This window comes from Artemia franciscana, chromosome 14 (genome assembly GCF_032884065.1).
Source record: "Artemia franciscana chromosome 14, ASM3288406v1, whole genome shotgun sequence".
In the NCBI taxonomy this organism is placed as follows: domain Eukaryota; kingdom Metazoa; phylum Arthropoda; class Branchiopoda; order Anostraca; family Artemiidae; genus Artemia; species Artemia franciscana.
Genome location: NC_088876.1, coordinates 32,390,089 through 32,407,291, shown reverse-complemented (window position 1 = coordinate 32,407,291; position 17,203 = coordinate 32,390,089). Strand labels below are relative to the sequence as shown.

The 17,203-nt window shown below is 35.9% G+C and overlaps 1 protein-coding gene across 1 annotated transcript in view; it reads left to right on the top strand.

The window, feature by feature from the left end:
* The window catches only part of LOC136035778 (uncharacterized), a 136,966-nt gene extending 123,299 nt beyond the window's left edge, over window positions 1-13,667 (top strand). The window contains exons 12-15 of the mRNA XM_065717751.1: window positions 2,098-2,252; window positions 4,566-4,682; window positions 10,142-10,220; window positions 13,456-13,667. Coding sequence (XP_065573823.1) covers window positions 2,098-2,252; window positions 4,566-4,682; window positions 10,142-10,220; window positions 13,456-13,512 — 408 coding nt within the window. The 3' untranslated portion in view covers window positions 13,513-13,667. The remainder of the gene's footprint in view (window positions 1-2,097; window positions 2,253-4,565; window positions 4,683-10,141; window positions 10,221-13,455) is intronic.
* The last annotated feature ends 3,536 nt before the right edge of the window (window positions 13,668-17,203 follow it).

The window sequence follows — 17,203 nt, the reverse complement described above, 5'->3', positions numbered from 1 at the left end:
AACTAAATAAAAGGTAGAAATAATTTCAGAAATAACCTTTTTCGGCTACTTTTGAATGAACCTCTTTTGGTTACTCCACTGCGATTAGGTTGCATGGAACAAAAACTAAAGGAAGGGTAGAAATATTTTCATAATTAAACTCTTTTGACATCTTTTGAATGAACCTCTTTTGGTTACTCTACTGTAAATAGGTTGTACGGAACAAAAACTGAAGAAAAGGTAGAAATATTTTCATAATTAAACTCTTTTGTCTACTTTTGAATGAACCTATTTTGGTTACTCTTCTGTAAATAAGCTGCGCGGGACAAAACTGGCTACTACTGGAAATCTTGACCCCCCTAGTCATAAAAGATATCAGTAGAGTAAAAAGGGATCTAAAGGGGGGCTGAGTCTTCCTGAGTATGTGCTAGGCTCTTTCAAAAACAATTCAAGTCTTCCAATAATGGGTAAGACCCAGTCTTCTTAGAAAATTTTAGTCTTGTGACCCCTAGATTGATAAAATGACTATTTCAGCCCAAACTAAGTCCACATTAAAAATATATATCAATACATTATAGATTTAGATTGTATTGCAATCATCGCGGGGGACTTCCTTTTTTTTCTCTTGTCTTTTGCTACTTGTTGGATTTTTTTTTCTGTCTGAAGATCTTTGTTTTACTTGGCCTTTCATTTCATTTATCATTTCATTTATTTCATTTAAGCTAACGTATCGACATCTGTTTTCCGTTGGCTATGGCTGCAAAAATTTTTATAGTTATAGTTGATTAATCTTCCATGCACATGAATACAATTAACCTTGAACTAAAACCAAGAAAAAAGCAAGAAAAAAGCGACTCTCGATTGCGGCAATGATGTTATTTTCCAATCGTCGCCAATAGTCACTTATTTGGGATTACCTTATGTTGCTTCGATAAGAGATTTAAAACCAGTCCTGGTTCAGCATGTTCAGATAAAACTACGCAAGGCATTTGGTCTTTTAATTCGTTTTCGGGGTCTTTACCGTCGGGGCGTCCTTGGTCGTATGTATAGCGCTGTTGCTCTGCCTCATGTATGGTTCCCATCCTTCCTCTTACATAATTTCCGACCTTCGGATCTTTCGCTCGTTACAGTTTCTTATTTTAAATTTTGTAAATTTTTACTTGGTTTCCCCCTTTCTTTTAGTAACACTGAGATTGTTTTAAAGCTTAAAGTGAAGGATCCTGTAGTCTGCATAAAGAAAAAATATAAAATACTTGAAGACAAGGCGAAAATTATCCTTTTAGGCCACAATTTATTTCCGTTTTTTAGTAACAGTTCTGGCTCTTGATGATTTACAGGTTAAATTATTTAGCAAGTGTTTTTGAATCTTTTATTTTGTTTTTTGTTTTTTGTTTTTTGTTCTTTTTTTCTTTTTAAGTGTTTGATCAATATTTGATATTGTTTGATTGTAAGCATTATCATTTGTCTTTTCTTTATATGTATATTGTAGTCTACTCCTCGTTTTTGAAGGAAATAAATAAATAAATAAATAATAGTTACTGGAAGCCAAAAAAAAACTAACAAAAACCTAATAATTTTTCAAAAGTGATATAAAAAAGATAAGAAAAAAAAAAATGATAAAACCAAGAAAAGAATCCGAAAGAGAAAGACGGGTCTAGGACCAGTGAAGAAAAACGGAGAGAACAAAATTAATCGAATATTCGCCCGTATAAAACAAGGCATCTTCAGTGTAGAATAAAACTAAATAACCACTTGAAACTAAAACTAAAATAATATAAATAAGAAACATATATAAAATTAAAACACACAAACTAATATATATATATATATATATATATATATATATATATATATATATATATATATATATATATATATATATATATATATATATATATATATATATATAAGCTTCTAATTGAAAAGATATTTGAAATTTAAACCTTATAAAAACTGGAATCACATGTAAAAAAGACGCTTTGAAAATTTTATAGCTTGCATGAGGAGGAAGAGAGGGGACATGAGTTTATCCAACCAGAAATTTAACAGTTTTTGTGTTTTTAATGCTTAGTTTTGCAGTGAAATAATAAAAGATGTTATATTCCATTTTGTTTTTAGATAAGTTTGTTAGATCTTGCTGGAAGCGAAAGGGTATCAAAATCAGGAGTTTCCTCTAACAGTCTGAAGGAGGCCACTTTTATAAACAAATCGTTATCAGCCCTTGGTGATGTCATTTCAGCGCTTACGACAGACCAAGAATTTATTCCGTATAGGTATGTAACCCTCACCTTGTAACTGCTCTGTGTAAGCTCCTAAGAAGCGAAATTGATCAAATGCGCTTTAATAGTTTTATATTGCAGTGTCGAAGCATTTGATTTATTTTTAGCATTGTTTGTGAAATACTACTGCTACCTAAGGTGTATAGCTAGGGGGGTGAACGGGTATTTTTATTCCCGGACGCAGTATCTGTTGAGATGCCATTTAGATATACTGTGCGAAATATTCTTACTTACTTTCGGTGAGAACCTGACGAAAAGCTGTCCTGCCCGACACCAATGGTCTTTGGAATTACTTCTCATGACCGCTTCGATCTGTTGAGGTACCATTTAGATATATTCTTCAAAAGATACTTACATACTTCCTTTCGGCGAGAACCTGACTGAAAGCTGCCCTACCCGGCACTAATGGACTTTAGAATTACTTTTTACGACCACTTCGATCTGTTGGCTGCTAAGTGATTTTCAGCCAGTTTTGGTCCCATCCCCTACTCTGCCTCCAGAAGCCTCCCCTTAGTTCAAGGTCCTTTTTTTAGTCTTTTTTGTTCAGTTCTCCGATGTCGCCTTCAGGGTGGCACTAGTTCGTAGATAAGGACATCTCGATATATCATACCTTTGGGATGACGCAAGGTGTGGTTGAGGAGTTTGGGGCTACATCTTTTGATGAGAAAGGATAGCTCTTTAGCCTGGCCACAGTGGCTTCTTACTTCACTAATGGAAATTCTAGACCATCTGTTGATTCGGAGCATATAGCAAAGGTGAAGGTGACTGAACGCATCTAGAGCTATAGCCTCTTCAGCCTTGAGTGGCTATGTCTGCAGGCGTACAGTGGCATAACTCATACGGATGCTATGTAGAGCTGACTTCGGTTTTTGTCTAGATCTCACTTCTGGCCCATAGTACCTTTTTCACTCTGGTAGAGACTCTCCAAGCCTTTGATATCTGGGCAGAAATCTCTGTTCCCGATACACAATCTGGTGTTAGAATAGGCCCAAGTTGCTTGAACTCCTTGAGGTTTTCAATTGGTTTTTCTACACACCAATAGTGATATGTAGTTGCAGCACTAGGCTGGCGACACAGCTATGCCCGTTCTTTCTTCGTCCTATTCTATTTAACGCCTCCCTCTTTACATCCTCCTCTGAAATTTCAGTTTCTCTTAGTTCTTTCCTTGTAAACTCTTCCCATCCAATTCGTGACAACCTGTTATTCTTTTGGCCCTGGATAATATAGACTTATCTAATATAGGCTTAATATAAATTGCCTCCAATATAAACTTTTGAGAGTTAATTCACTTGATCCTACAATAATTGCCAAAACTAGCGGCTTTTTATTGGTACTGTTATAAAATAAGTAATACCAAAACCAGAAATTTACGCTCTTTTTTCTAAAATAGACTTCTGGGAGTTAATTCATTTGATCCTAAAAATAGTTTGCCAAAACTAGCGGCTTTTCAAAAACCAGCCTAATGCATAATTTGTCTCTCCTGCTACAAAATGAGTAAGTTGGAAACACCTGTATTCTCTTTTTTTTTTCTTCATAATTTGGGGTCTCTCCTTAGGGCTGCATGAATCATTTCCCCTGCTTGCCCACACTTTGACGATTTTGATTAGAATAAACTATCTTTAACATATATTTGATGTCATATGTTGCTGCGTGGGCACTCGAAAGAACAAATGATCATATATTTTCAACTATCTTTAACATTTATTTGATGTCATGTGTTGCTGTATGGGCACTCGAAAGATCATATGATCATGTATATTCAAACATCTTTAACATTTATTGGATGTCATGTGTTGCTGCATAGGTACTCGAAAGAACAAATGATCATATATTTTTATCCAATTGGTTTAGCCTCTTGACAAAAAATTAACCCTCAATATGCCAATTGTTGATTGTCCGTCATAACTAGGCTATAATCAAAGATAAAAGGTATATGTAACTAATATTTTATGTCTTCATTTTCCTCCAAAAATGTTTCCATGAGCTTTGCCTGATATAAGTAAGCTTTATACAGAAATTTTGACCTTTACAAAAGAAATTCAAGAGTTGAAATTGCTCGTGGAATAATCATAAATTTTATTGTAATTACTTGCCTGTTATAATACTAAAATTCGTATGCAATTCATAAACGTAAATTTATCATTTGAAAAAATTGATTGTTTAATAAGTATGTCAGTCCTGTCTTCCAACACACAGTACTTTCATCATAAAAAGCCTTTGCCTGACATTTCTATATGTGACCATTGTAAATGAATTGTTGTTTCCCATTTAATGACTTGCACGCCATCTAAATAACTAATTTTACAGGAACAGCAAATTGACCATGTTGCTGCAAGATTCTTTTGGAGGGAATGCCAAAACCCTTATGTTTGTAAATGTGAGCCCTGCGATATACAACTTAGAAGAAACGCTGAACTCATTGACGTAAGTTTATTAATTATAAGCTAGGTTAATATCAGGACAATGAAACCCAAGAAAAATGTGTAATTATAACCGCATAAAAAGCAATGAGACATTAGTATAGTTTCAGGGGACCATTTAGTCCCTAACAGAGAGAGCAGCAGCTAGCTAATTTCATGGTCCAATGATAAAAAAAAATATGATTTTTTTAGACTGAATTCCAACGGAGAAACTAAATAAGCTGCATCTCTTTCTTATATTTTCTGAACTAGGCTTCTCCTGGTTCTCCTTACTAGTTAATATGTTAATAGTTAGTACTAGTTAATAGTCTCGCCTAGTTAATATGCTTCTCCTTACACTGCCTTTTGTTGTATACCTTTTTATATATGTATGTTCTATGTTGTGTATATCTTACTTTGAATGTCTGAAATCTAGTTTATGTTGATATTCACCGTTGAATACCCGAAGTTCCTTTTTCTTTTCTTGGATTCAAATGGGTTTGCGAATCAGCTTTTTCTTTCTTATGCAAGCTTTATTAGTAAAAGTTAAAGCTAGGTTAGGTTGGATCAGGTTCAATAATTTAGGTTATAAATCTCAGAAATGGATTAAAAATCTGCCCCAACACAACCTAACGTGTTGCCATCAAACCTTGCATAAAAACTGAAAAAGTTGACTAGCGACGCTGACTAAATCCAAGGAGAAAAAAAGGTCTTTCGGACATTCACAGTAAAATAATTTTGTAGACTGTATATCGTATAAAACAGACTGCTAAAAGTCAAAGATGCTTTGAAACAAAGAAAATAACCTTTTATTATAGCTTTGGTACTGGAACTTAATTCCAGTATCAGTGCGAGGATGTTGCAATAAGCGACAGTTTTTTAAATTATTTAAAAACAATTTAACGATGCAGTGGTGAAAATAATGTTTTCAAAAATAAAGAACTTACTACTTATTAAAAAATTGCAAAACATAATCGCAAAGTTGAAATTTGTCAAAATTATTGGGTGCGAGTATTAAAGCTATGACCGGTTTATATGTAAGCTATAACGGATTATCAAATATTTAAATAAGTAACAAATAATTAGGTGATTTGTGTTTAATTTGTTGCGGAAAAAAATTTTTTTTATATTTATGTTGATGCTGTAAGTTTGTATTTGTTTTGGCTTGGTTTATTTTTGTTTTGTCTGTGATTATTTTTTTTTTTATGACCTCCTCTTAGTTTTTGACATTGTTTCATTGACAGTGCTAAAGTATGTAAAGTTGTTAGTGCTAGTTTTATTTTCGTAGTGTCACTGCTAAAGTATGCCACCAGGCATGTGCACTGGATTGTCATATTTATTTAATTGTTGCAAATAAAAAATTTAGTTAGTGAAAAATTATTAGTGAAAAAACGTCCAGTTCATATTCTTTTACCTAATATATTGGCTGAAGAAAGCATCTTATAAATCGTCCTTAAAAACATCCGATTTCCCCTTCTTACGAATAAAATACTGGAACAATAATATTAAATTTGCTGAAAAGACTTTTGGCTGTTTTCTTTCGTATTACTAATGAAGAAATTCTTAACATCCCAAGTGACCTAAGCAGTCCTACTCCTTTTCCTGATCCTCCACACAGCAAGCTTTCTCTTTTAAGAGAAAAAACAAACCTGCCACACGAGGGTGGGCCTATTTCAGTCACTCCTACAATTTTCCTTGCCTCATTTGAGCACCAAGATCTTGAAGTTTTTCCTGAACACGTTTTCCCTGTTTTTCCTGGGGTTTATCCTGGAGCGATCGTGAGTTTTTCCTGGCACGCATCGTGCCAAGCCAGTGAATGCAGCATGGATATATCTCTTCAAACAGACATCATCACGGCAGCCCCTCCTTACAGCCAGATTGTCAAAAAATACTGACTTCAAAAGAAAAATTAACGGTTGTGTTAATGCTTATTACAGATATTTGTGTCAATTTACAAAAGTCATTCACGAAGTCAACCGAAGCATAATTCCATCCCATACGAGGTTAAAAACACTTAAATCTCTCATCATCAAGGAAGTGCAGAGGGTTAAGTTCATCAACTTTAGCCACTACATGTGACATAAATCTTAGTTCAGAAATTGTATTTGACCTCAGATCTCACCTTTATTCAACCTAATTATAAACCTGACCTTGATAGCTCAATCACAGATGCCCGAATTTGTTTGGTAGTACAGAAGTGAATCTGCCTAATGATAATGACTTCCCTGCTAATATATGCAATTGTACTAATATAGTTTTGGCACGTTTTTGCAAATTAGGATATAAATGTGATTTTGGACATGATAGTGCTCCAAGCAAGCCGCAGGAAAAAGTATCCCTGATAATAGTGTTATCAAAAATTGCAAGTTTTTTAAGCAAGGAAATTGCAAATTAGGTCCAAAGTGCTCTTATAATAATGAATCTATTACCCATAAACTCAAAAAACGAAATTAAGCTAGTCTAATAGTTCGTGCCTGTTTTTTATATAACAATTGCGACCAAAAGAACTGCTCTTTATTGCAATTATGTCATTTTTACCTCACTGGCAAGCGTACTAAAGCAAAATGTAAATTTGACCATGTTCCCTTATGTAAGTTAGCATAAAGCGTGCGTTGTTTGGGTATGATAACCTGCATATCTGCGTCCCCACTTCCTTTTTGCGAAAAAAAAGGGAAAAAATCAAGCTAGAAACAAAGCCAAGTGCACAAACTTGGGCTGTCCCAGCTGTTACCGGTCAAAGATTCCATACTAGAACGCCCCTTTTTAGTCAGCATTATGGATCCCTCTCATCCCTTGTTAAATACCTCCCATTACCTCCCTCACTATCCGATACAACATGCCCCAGGCACCCTCTCCTCTAGACGCCCCTCCAACCCAGAAATTTACTCACGGCCCATCAAATCATCATCGCAGGCATTACTGCACCAAAACCCTCTCACAATCCCCTCTTACTCATATCCCTCCCAGTCACAAACCCTCGCCTATTCACTCCATGCACTGAAGATGTTATCGACTAGTTCGGGTCTCCACCTGTCATTTTCCAAAGTAAATTTGACCTCCCTCCTCCCAGAAAGTGCCCACCCGGCGTCCTTTTTCCAGCACCTTCTTGCCTTTTCATTTCCTCTATCAAAAACCCACCCAATTCAACTCCTTCTTACCCTATCTTCACGAAATCTTACCTCCGAAAAAATCAAGCTAGAAACAAAGCCAAGTGCACAAACTTGGGCTGTCCCAGCTGTTACCGGTCAAAGATTCCATACTAGAACGCCCCTTTTTAGTCAGCATTATGGATCCCTCTCATCCCTTGTTAAATACCTCCCTCACTATCCGATACAACATGCCCCAGGCACCCTCTCCTCTAGACGCCCCTCCAACCCAGAAATTTACTCACGGCCCATCAAATCATCATCGCAGGCATTACTCCACCAAAACCCTCTCACAATCCCCTCTTACTCATATCCCTCCCAGTCACAAACCCTCGCCTATTCACTCCATGCACTGAAGATGTTATCGACTAGTTCGGGTCTCCACCTGTCATTTTCCAAAGTAAATTTGACCTCCCTCCTCCCAGAAAGTGCCCACCCGGTGTCCTTTTTCCAGCACCTTCTTGCCTTTTCATTTCCCCTTTCCTCTATCAAAAACCCACCCAATTCAACTCCTTCTTACCCTATCTTCACGAAATCCCACCTCCGGCCCCTTCTTTTTGTCCCTTGTGCCTACCCTGTCCATGTGACTCACGTCTGTGACTTTTTGCATTTTATTGTTGTCTTGTAATAAATCCTAATTGTACTCTCTTCCCGTCAAGTAGAAACAAGTTGCACCTTCCTCATCATGCTTCGTCTATATCCTTGCTCGTTCACCACATCCAAATCCTCAATTAGAACTCCACCCAGGACATTCTCAAACTCATCAAAACTCCCTGTCATGACTCCCCAATCCGTTTGCTTTTCCTAAGCTTTTAGTTCCTAATGCTGAAAGTCTTAATTTTGAAATGCTTACCAAATTCGAGGTGCTTTCTGAATAAAACAGATATTATAGCTTTTAATCAAGTACAGTCCCATGACCAGTTTTTATCTTTTAAACTGCCTTTTTATAGTTAAATTATTGACTCACAAGTGATTATTCATTGTAATATTTCTTTTTCGTTGTTTTTTTTTTTTTTTGCATTTTTGCCAGTGTTCATGATTTGTCGACTCCGAAGTCCTAATTCGGCCCTTTGTGGGCTTGTGATAGTGATATTTTTGTAAGTAAATATCTTTTTTTATTTTATATCTCCCTGCATAACAGGGTTATCTTTGGCTCTTTTTATTTGAGGTTCAAAGCTTCCTTGATGACTTCTTCATTGTTTTTTTTGTTTTTTTTTAAGTTACATTTATGTTCAGGCCTTTAATCTCAGGGACGGATTACAATCGTAACTAGGCGAGTCTTCTTTCTCGCTATTTGTAATTTTTTCTATTTTTACCTGGTTTTTATGCTTCAATAAAAATGTAATGAGTAAATTACCTTTTTAATCTAAAATACAATTATATTTGTAATGACGTACCATAGTTGTTGACAAAATTTACAACAAATATTTTAGAATGGAAAATCAGGGATTAGTTTTTTCAACTGAAGCTTTAAAAATAATTACATACGTTAAACTGATGATATATCTGGCTGTTTGAAAAACTCTGCGAAAATTTCAGGACAATGAAACCCAAGAAAAATGTATAATTACAGCCGCATAAAGAGAAATGAAGCATTAACATAGTTTTAGAGGAACACATTAGTCCCTAACAGAAAGGACACAAGCTAACTAATTTTCTGGTCAAATGATAAAAAAAAATATGAGTTTTCTAGGCTGAATTCTAACGAACAAACCGGATAAGCTTCATCTCTTTCTGATATTTTTTTAACTATAACAACCATTTTTTTAAATTTTTTCCTCCAGGTCTCAAAATCCTTTTAATTTCTCTAAAATTTGTGGTTTCAGTTTCTTAGCACGTAGCTGAATTTGGAATTTAACCTTGAAAATAATTTTTTTCGACCACACCGCCTTTCCTTTTAAAAATTTAAAGAAATGATTGGATTTTTAGTTTTTTTGTCCACTGTTTTTTATTTTTAAATATTATATCCGTTTTTCTATGGTTTCATTCGTTTTTACTTGTAAATGTCACCTTGACCACAGTATAGACATAGTAGCCAAACGTTTCTTCAGAAATGGCTCATTTCAAGGCACACGGAAACAGAAAATCCGTCTGCGTTACAGCAATAGTTTCAGTTGCTTTTGTTATTCAATGCACCAAACATTTGTCATTGCGCGTGCGCGAAGCCAGTCATGAAGAGAGGTCTAGACTGATGTGTGCCAAATTCTTTAATGAACTTGCTTTGAAAGAACAGGACCACAGACATTATAGCTTTCAAGCAAAACTCGCTATGCTTCACCCTTGTTTTATCTTATTTATATCTAAATGTATTTTATTTATTTTTCCTTTTTTATTTTAGATATGCTTCGCGAGCCAAGCAGATCACGAACACTGCATCAAGGTTAGCAGAAAGCAAAGAGATTGTAAAGTTAAAAGCGGTAAGGATAACCAATTAATTTGTTTCATTGATAATTGTTTTTCAAACCTAAAGTCTAGTTTGTCCCTTGTGACTGCCAATTTTCATTTTTACAGGGACGCAGAGCTATTTTGAATTTAGTAAGATTTTAATTGACTGAAAATAAGGCATTTATGGTAAAGTTTTTTTTAAGGATCTGTATAAAAAAAAAAAAAAAAAAAAAAAAAAAAAAAAAAAAAAAAAAAAGGTAAGCCCAGCCCACCAAGAAGGAATTTGAGAGCTTTTCTGGCTCCCTATATCCTCTGTAGCTTTGAGTTAAAGCCAATATTGTGTCTAGTAAACAGATTTTATTTGCTTGGTGATTTGAAGAGGTAAAATCAAAAATAAAGTCATTTAAAGTTTTGCTGGCAAAGAGATCAAGCTATATATTGTGCTAGAAACACCAAAGGAAGTTGATATAGTTTTGGTTGGTGGTTTTTCAGATATATGTTTAGGTTTGTATATATTAGCTGTTACTTATTTTTTCTCGGATTCATTCTGGTATGGCTTATGACAAATATTTATTCGACCGAAAGAGTATGGCAGACTGATAAGGGTGGGAATACGGCTGGTGTCCGGAGAAATAAGTGACCAACTCCATCTTTCAATATTTTGAAAAAATATTGAATTAATGGACATTAGAATTCACTGTATTTTTTTGAACTGTCTCAAATTATTTCAGATGCTGCTAGTTTACTTTCTATGAAAATTTGGTGGTGGAAAAGAATAAAGTGTAATTTTGCTCATTTTTACACAGAAGAATTAGATTATTTTTACACAATCGGGACCTACTTCGTTTTTTTTTTTTTTTTTTTTTTTTTTTTTTTTTTTTTTTTTTTTTTTTTTTTTTTAATGATTCAAGAGCCTGCTTATATTTGCATCGAAATAGTCTTTAGATTAGATTTTACTTGAATTGCACAGCCTCTGGACTTCGCTAGTTTTTGTGACAAACAAGGACATAGCTGTTTTGGCACCAAATCAGGTGATGAGTCGTTTTTCCACCAAACCATTTTTTAGCTTGAAGTCCTTTTCCCACAATGAATTGGAGCTTTGCTCATATTTGCAACATTTTTCTTTACTTTTTGGGGGTTGTGCATTGCTCGTTTTTCCACTGACTTTGGACAAATTGTTTTACCCTGACTCAAATCTGCGTGTCTTTGGATGTTTCATATTAGATTTAAGCTCATTTTTTCACCGAGTCAGAACTTAGCTGATTTTGAACAAAGTCAGTGTGTAGCTTTAGTTACCACGGTTTCGTACTGAATCAGGACTCTTTGATGACAGAAAGCATTCTTTTTTCTTGTTACTTAACTGCTTTTGATAGCCATCTAGGCTGAAAGTCAAAGGAAGATTTTCAAACTCCCATTTCAAATATCTTCACATGATTCCGGTTCAAAAGAAGTGCAATATACCCAACTTTTCTACAAAGCCAAGCCATGAATAATTGGCAATTTACAAAATTCTATTCTGTTTCCAGACATTCTTATTTATATTCCTCACCTCACGATATTCTAATTTTAAGATTCTTTCTAATTTCTAACTCTAACTCTAATTTCCAGCTCTTTCTAATTCAAAGTTTTTAGAGGCCCACCTTTTTCACCAAAATATCTATGTGAAGAATCGGCCAGTAGTTCTGTAGCCAGTAGGCCAGTCATTCTGAGTGAAATTACTTCTCAAAATTTCGATCAGATATCATTGATTGTCCCTAGGGGAGCGCCCGGGAGGGGGCCTGGTAGTCCTCCGACAACTTTTGGCAATCAAGAAAACACTAGAACGTCCTTTTTTATGGGAACTGGTAAGGTTTGAGCGAAAAATACACAAGTTTTTAATTACTAAAAACAGAACAGTGTAAATGAGCGAACATTCAAACCTTTTCTAATTTTCATTTTCTCTGTGACTGTCTTATATTTTTTTTCTACCCGGTTAGGAGTAGAATGTCTTTTCTCATTTACCTATTTGGCTTTCCTTGGGTTCAAAACATGCTTTTCAAATAGTTTTTTCAAAACAGGTTCTTCAAATAGGTCACTTTCATCCTTTTATGAGGTGTTGTTCTGCAAGGTTTCTTTTATTGTATTGGGTACGTAGTGTTTTCCTATTATATTCCTCATGCATTCAGCTACTTCTTCATTACTTCATTACTACTACTTCGAGGTTCCTACATCCAATAATTGGGACTGGATACCTTTTTACTTTTGTATTCCTTTATTTTAATTACAAGATATTCCCGACGTAATAGATTCATTTGAATAATTTATCCAAGATCACATTGCCTTTCTATGACGAACGAAAAACCGTTCAGGTGGCGATAGGCCCATTTACTGAACACTGAAAACAGACACAAAAGTCTGGATATGACGACCATATGTTACAGCGATTGTCATCAGCATAACTATAAATATATATAAATTCAACAACATTTCTTTTGCAATTAGAAGACTAACAAGATATTCCCACCTTCAATTGAAATTCAACTTACATTAAGGCAATATTAAAGAAGACAATTTACAATTCAAGACTTTGGATGATCTCTACTATTGAACTCCCTCAGACAAATCTAGTGAACAAACCGGAAGCAATTATTTTGTTATGCATAAATATGTTAATTTCAATCTTAATGCTTCAATATATCTGCTGATAACCATCGCTGTATATGTAGTCGAAATATCTAGACTTTAGTATCTCTATTCACTTTCTATTAAATGGACTCTGTATTTGAATGTTTATCTGTTCGCTAGTTACGATATCAATACATTTCAGTCGAATTCAAGCAATGCTGTCCACTCTGTCGGAACTTATTTTTGTTAAAACTTGAGCTTTGAATTCAAGTATAAAAAGATAATTGGTTTTTGTTTTATAAATACTTTACAATAAAGTATGAGTGCTTCTCTCAGGGGATTGTTAAAACTATTGGAACGGCACTAGCTGTTTTTTTGGATAGTAGTAAGTGCCTTAAAAGCAACCTTTTATTACCTTATGTCTGGAAATATGATGAAAGTAAGCTGAAGCTTTCAGGCTATGTAAGTTTAAAGGTTTTTCGAAGTCCTTAAACATCTACGAAGCATAATAGAAAGTATTTTCGTGCCTTTTATAAACTGAGAAACACTCAAACTTACGAAGTCAGTTTTCAAGAATTGTTCATCAGAATACGGCAATTGCGGTCTTAAGAGTTGTAATTCTTTTTTATTTATCTTAGAACTTATAAACTCGTATGATTACAGATTATTTCGAAACTACGTCGAGGTGAACCAGTCGACTGTCGTGACTCCATTTCATAGCTGCCTTTCAAAGGGAACATATGAGCCAGCAGTCAAAATATCCAATCCCGGTTAGTCTTCCGGTGATGTTCTCAGCTTTCCTGTGATTTGCTACCATTTCAGTAACTTATAAAAATTTTATACAAACCATGACGTATTAAACTGTTTTTTTTTTATACATTCCTGTTTCTCAAAGTAAAACAGTTCAAAATAGGGATGATACCTTTTTATTGTTTCTCAGTAGCAGTTTTGCATAGGTAGATAAAGATTCTTCTTTTTCAATTTTTGGCTTATTCGTAGAAATTAGAATTTTAAGTTATACCTTTTTCATCGTTTTCTTTTTTATTGTCTAGCATCCACGCATTTCCTACTTAAACCCATTGATGAATAATGGCTGATTTGCATATTATGAAGTCTTTATCTCTGCGGCTGTGGGCGTCATGTGAAACCCAGTAAAATAATTTTTAGGATAAGGGTAGAATAAAGACTTCAGAGCTATTGATGGAGTGTAGGGTGTCGAATAGCCATTTCGGTTGCTGGGTATTTTTAGAGGGACAGGGAGCAGGCGTTTCCCCCATTCTTGCGATGGTGGAAATCAAACCCTAGACAAGTATTACAAGCAGATCATTAATCCACTTTGCTACTACAGGGTTAACATGCTTCTTAGGCATTGTGAATACTCTGAATAAAAACCCATCTCATATTTTCCATAAGAAACTATGGGTATCAAAGAGCGCACGGGAGGAGAGTCGACTGCTCCCGAATCATTTTTGACCTTTGAAAGCTGTTGTGGTTTTCGGCCTTGTAATCTGGGGGGGGGGTGTACCACAGGAGTGTAATAAAATGAAAGGAATTTAAAGTCAGAAAATGGGGGGAGCTGCCCTCCCTTTCAAGGCCTAGACCTGCCACTGTTTAAAAAAGCACCAGAACTTTCATTTCTGGTTGAATGAGCCCATTCCGAAGTTTCTAGGACATCGCCTTACATGTAGAATGGTTAGTTAAAATAATACATAGCAGGTGTATGGTTGGATAGACAACCAATTGAATATGCTTACAGGCAAATTTTCGGACAACCATGTTATTAGTAGATGCATAGATTACATTCTTGTGCTTGGAAAAGGTTAGTTTTTTGCTTTGTGCTAATTGATATCAAACATTTCTAGCATAATTGTTGCGTAAAACATGAAAAAAAATCATCACAGCAACAGCTTTTTTTCAGGTGGTTTAAGAATTACAAAATAATTAATAGTTTGGAACAAAAATGAGTGAGTAAACAGACATAGAATGATTTGACCAAATTTGATTTTGACCAAAATGACTAAAATTTACCAAAATGATTAAACCAAAAATAATCACAATAACATGAAAGAACTTGGCACTAGCTGAGGCAAGAATATAATTATTTAAGGGCAATGTAGGTAAGTTAGCTTACAGGCATGTTTAGCTTGCAAATCTGTCTAAAAGAAACAATTTATCATTGCTAGTCAGAGTCGCTCCTAGGGTTGGTGGAGCAGGGGAAAAAGAATTACAGCACCTGCTCTTGACTCAAATATAAGCAAAAAAGATCAAATCAAAGTGGGAATCCCCAACTCTCAGCTGCGGCACCCGAGGCAACTGACCTAGTTGTCCCTTCTCGCTTTAAATGACTCTGCTGCTGTTGCACGTATTTTTCTTAAAGCCGGCTTAGTCGCTTAGACTAAGAATAAATGATGATGCAGAGGTGGCATTTGGTAATGGGAAAATCGATAGCGTCACTGAGCTCAGTGGCATTAATAGTGAAGAATGGTTGATGAAGTGAAGATGTAAAAAGGAGAACTAGAATAAGCATGGGTTGTTTTTTTCATGGATGAAAAAAATTTGAAAGAATAGAAAAATTTGCTTCGAACTGACAGGACATTGGAAGACACGATACTAGTAGTATCCAAGTAGTACTCTGAAATTTTGGTGCAACAAAAGCGCAGTGGAGAACGGACGCACGCACCCGTGTTGCCTTCAAGCGGTTCGGTGCTGCGATGAGTTGCTAGTAGTCGTGCACGGAACAGCCCCTACCAATGGAGTCTTAAGCAGTGTCAGGTATTTGACATCTTTCAGGCAAGCCATAGGATTGTTTTCTTTTTTTGGCTGAACTCTAAATCCCCAATCAAATCGGTGGGATAACAATTCAGTAGGCAGCCACCGCAAAGCCTTGCAACGGGCACGGAATTTTTTGTGGCAGCTCATCAATATTATCTCGCAGGGATGTCACCGATTTTCAGTGGCCAAATCAGCCCTATAATTCCCAACCGTCACTCTTCCGTGTTTTTGGTCTTACTTTTTGCTTCGTTACACTCTTTCTCTCGAGTGACAGGGAAAATCACTCTATCTGTCAATTTTTAAGGCACTTGGAATTTACCATGTGACATGTATATATATAGAAATAAGTTGTTTGTCTGTGTGTCTGTCGAGTGTCGTCATGTTTGTGTGTCGACTGACGTCATGTTTGTCGACTGACGAAATTAGAGACCGGGACATCGGGACACAAATGACGACCGGGACACAGGGAATATAAATGACGACCAGGACACTCAAAGAGAAATTACAGACCGGGACACCGGAACACAAATGACGACCGGGACAAAAATGACGACCGGGACACGGGGAATATAAATGATGACCGCGACACTCAAAGAGAAATTACAGACTGGGACACCGGAACGCAAATGACGACCAGGACACAGGGAAACAGCAACAACGGTGACGCCGGGGGTGGGCACAGAGGGATATATAAATGACGACGGGGACACAGGGAATGTTGAATTAGCAATCACCATCAACAAAGCTAAAGGGCAATCATTAGAATAATGAGGTATAGATCTGAATACAGATGGTTTTTCCCATGGACAAGTATATGTTGCATGTTCAAGAGTTGGTAAACCTGACAATCTATTTATATGCACAGACAATGGGACAACCAATAATATTGTATATTCGCAAGTTTTACGTAGTAAAAATATATATATATCTATCTATATTCACAGGTGGGACACAGGGACACAAGTACAATGGCGCATAACTAATATGGTGCGTAACGACTTACGCGCTTGGGGGGCGGCGCAAAGTGCCCCAACCAACTAGGTGTTGCATCTGGCATCCTGATTCGAGCATCGGGGGGGGGGGGGTAGGCGAACGGTTAATTCGAAAAAACTAGAAAAAATGAGGTATTTTTACCTTATAAATGGGTAGTCGGATCTTAATGAAGTTTGATATTTAGAAGGATTTCGTTTCTCAGAGATCTTATTTTAAATACCGAATGGATCCGGTGACATTGGAGGGAGTTAGAGGGGGAGACCTGAAATCTTGGAAAACACTTAGAGTGGAGAGATTGGGATGAAACTTGGTGGGGAAAATAAGCACAAGCCCTGGATACGTTATTGACATAGCTGGAACGGATCTGCTCTCTTTGGGGGAGTTGGGGGGGGATTAATTTGGAAAAGTTTAAAAAATGAGCTATTTTTAACTTACAAACGAGTGATCACATCTTAATGAAATTTGATATTTATAAGGACCTTGTAACTCAGACCTCTTAATTTAAATTCCGACCGGATCTGGTGTCACTGGGAGAAGTTGAGGGGCGGGGCAGAAAATCTTGGAAAACGCTTAGAGTGGAGAGATCGGTATAAGACATGATGGAAAGACCCAGAAAGCTGGTCCTTACGTATAAAAATTAGGAAAC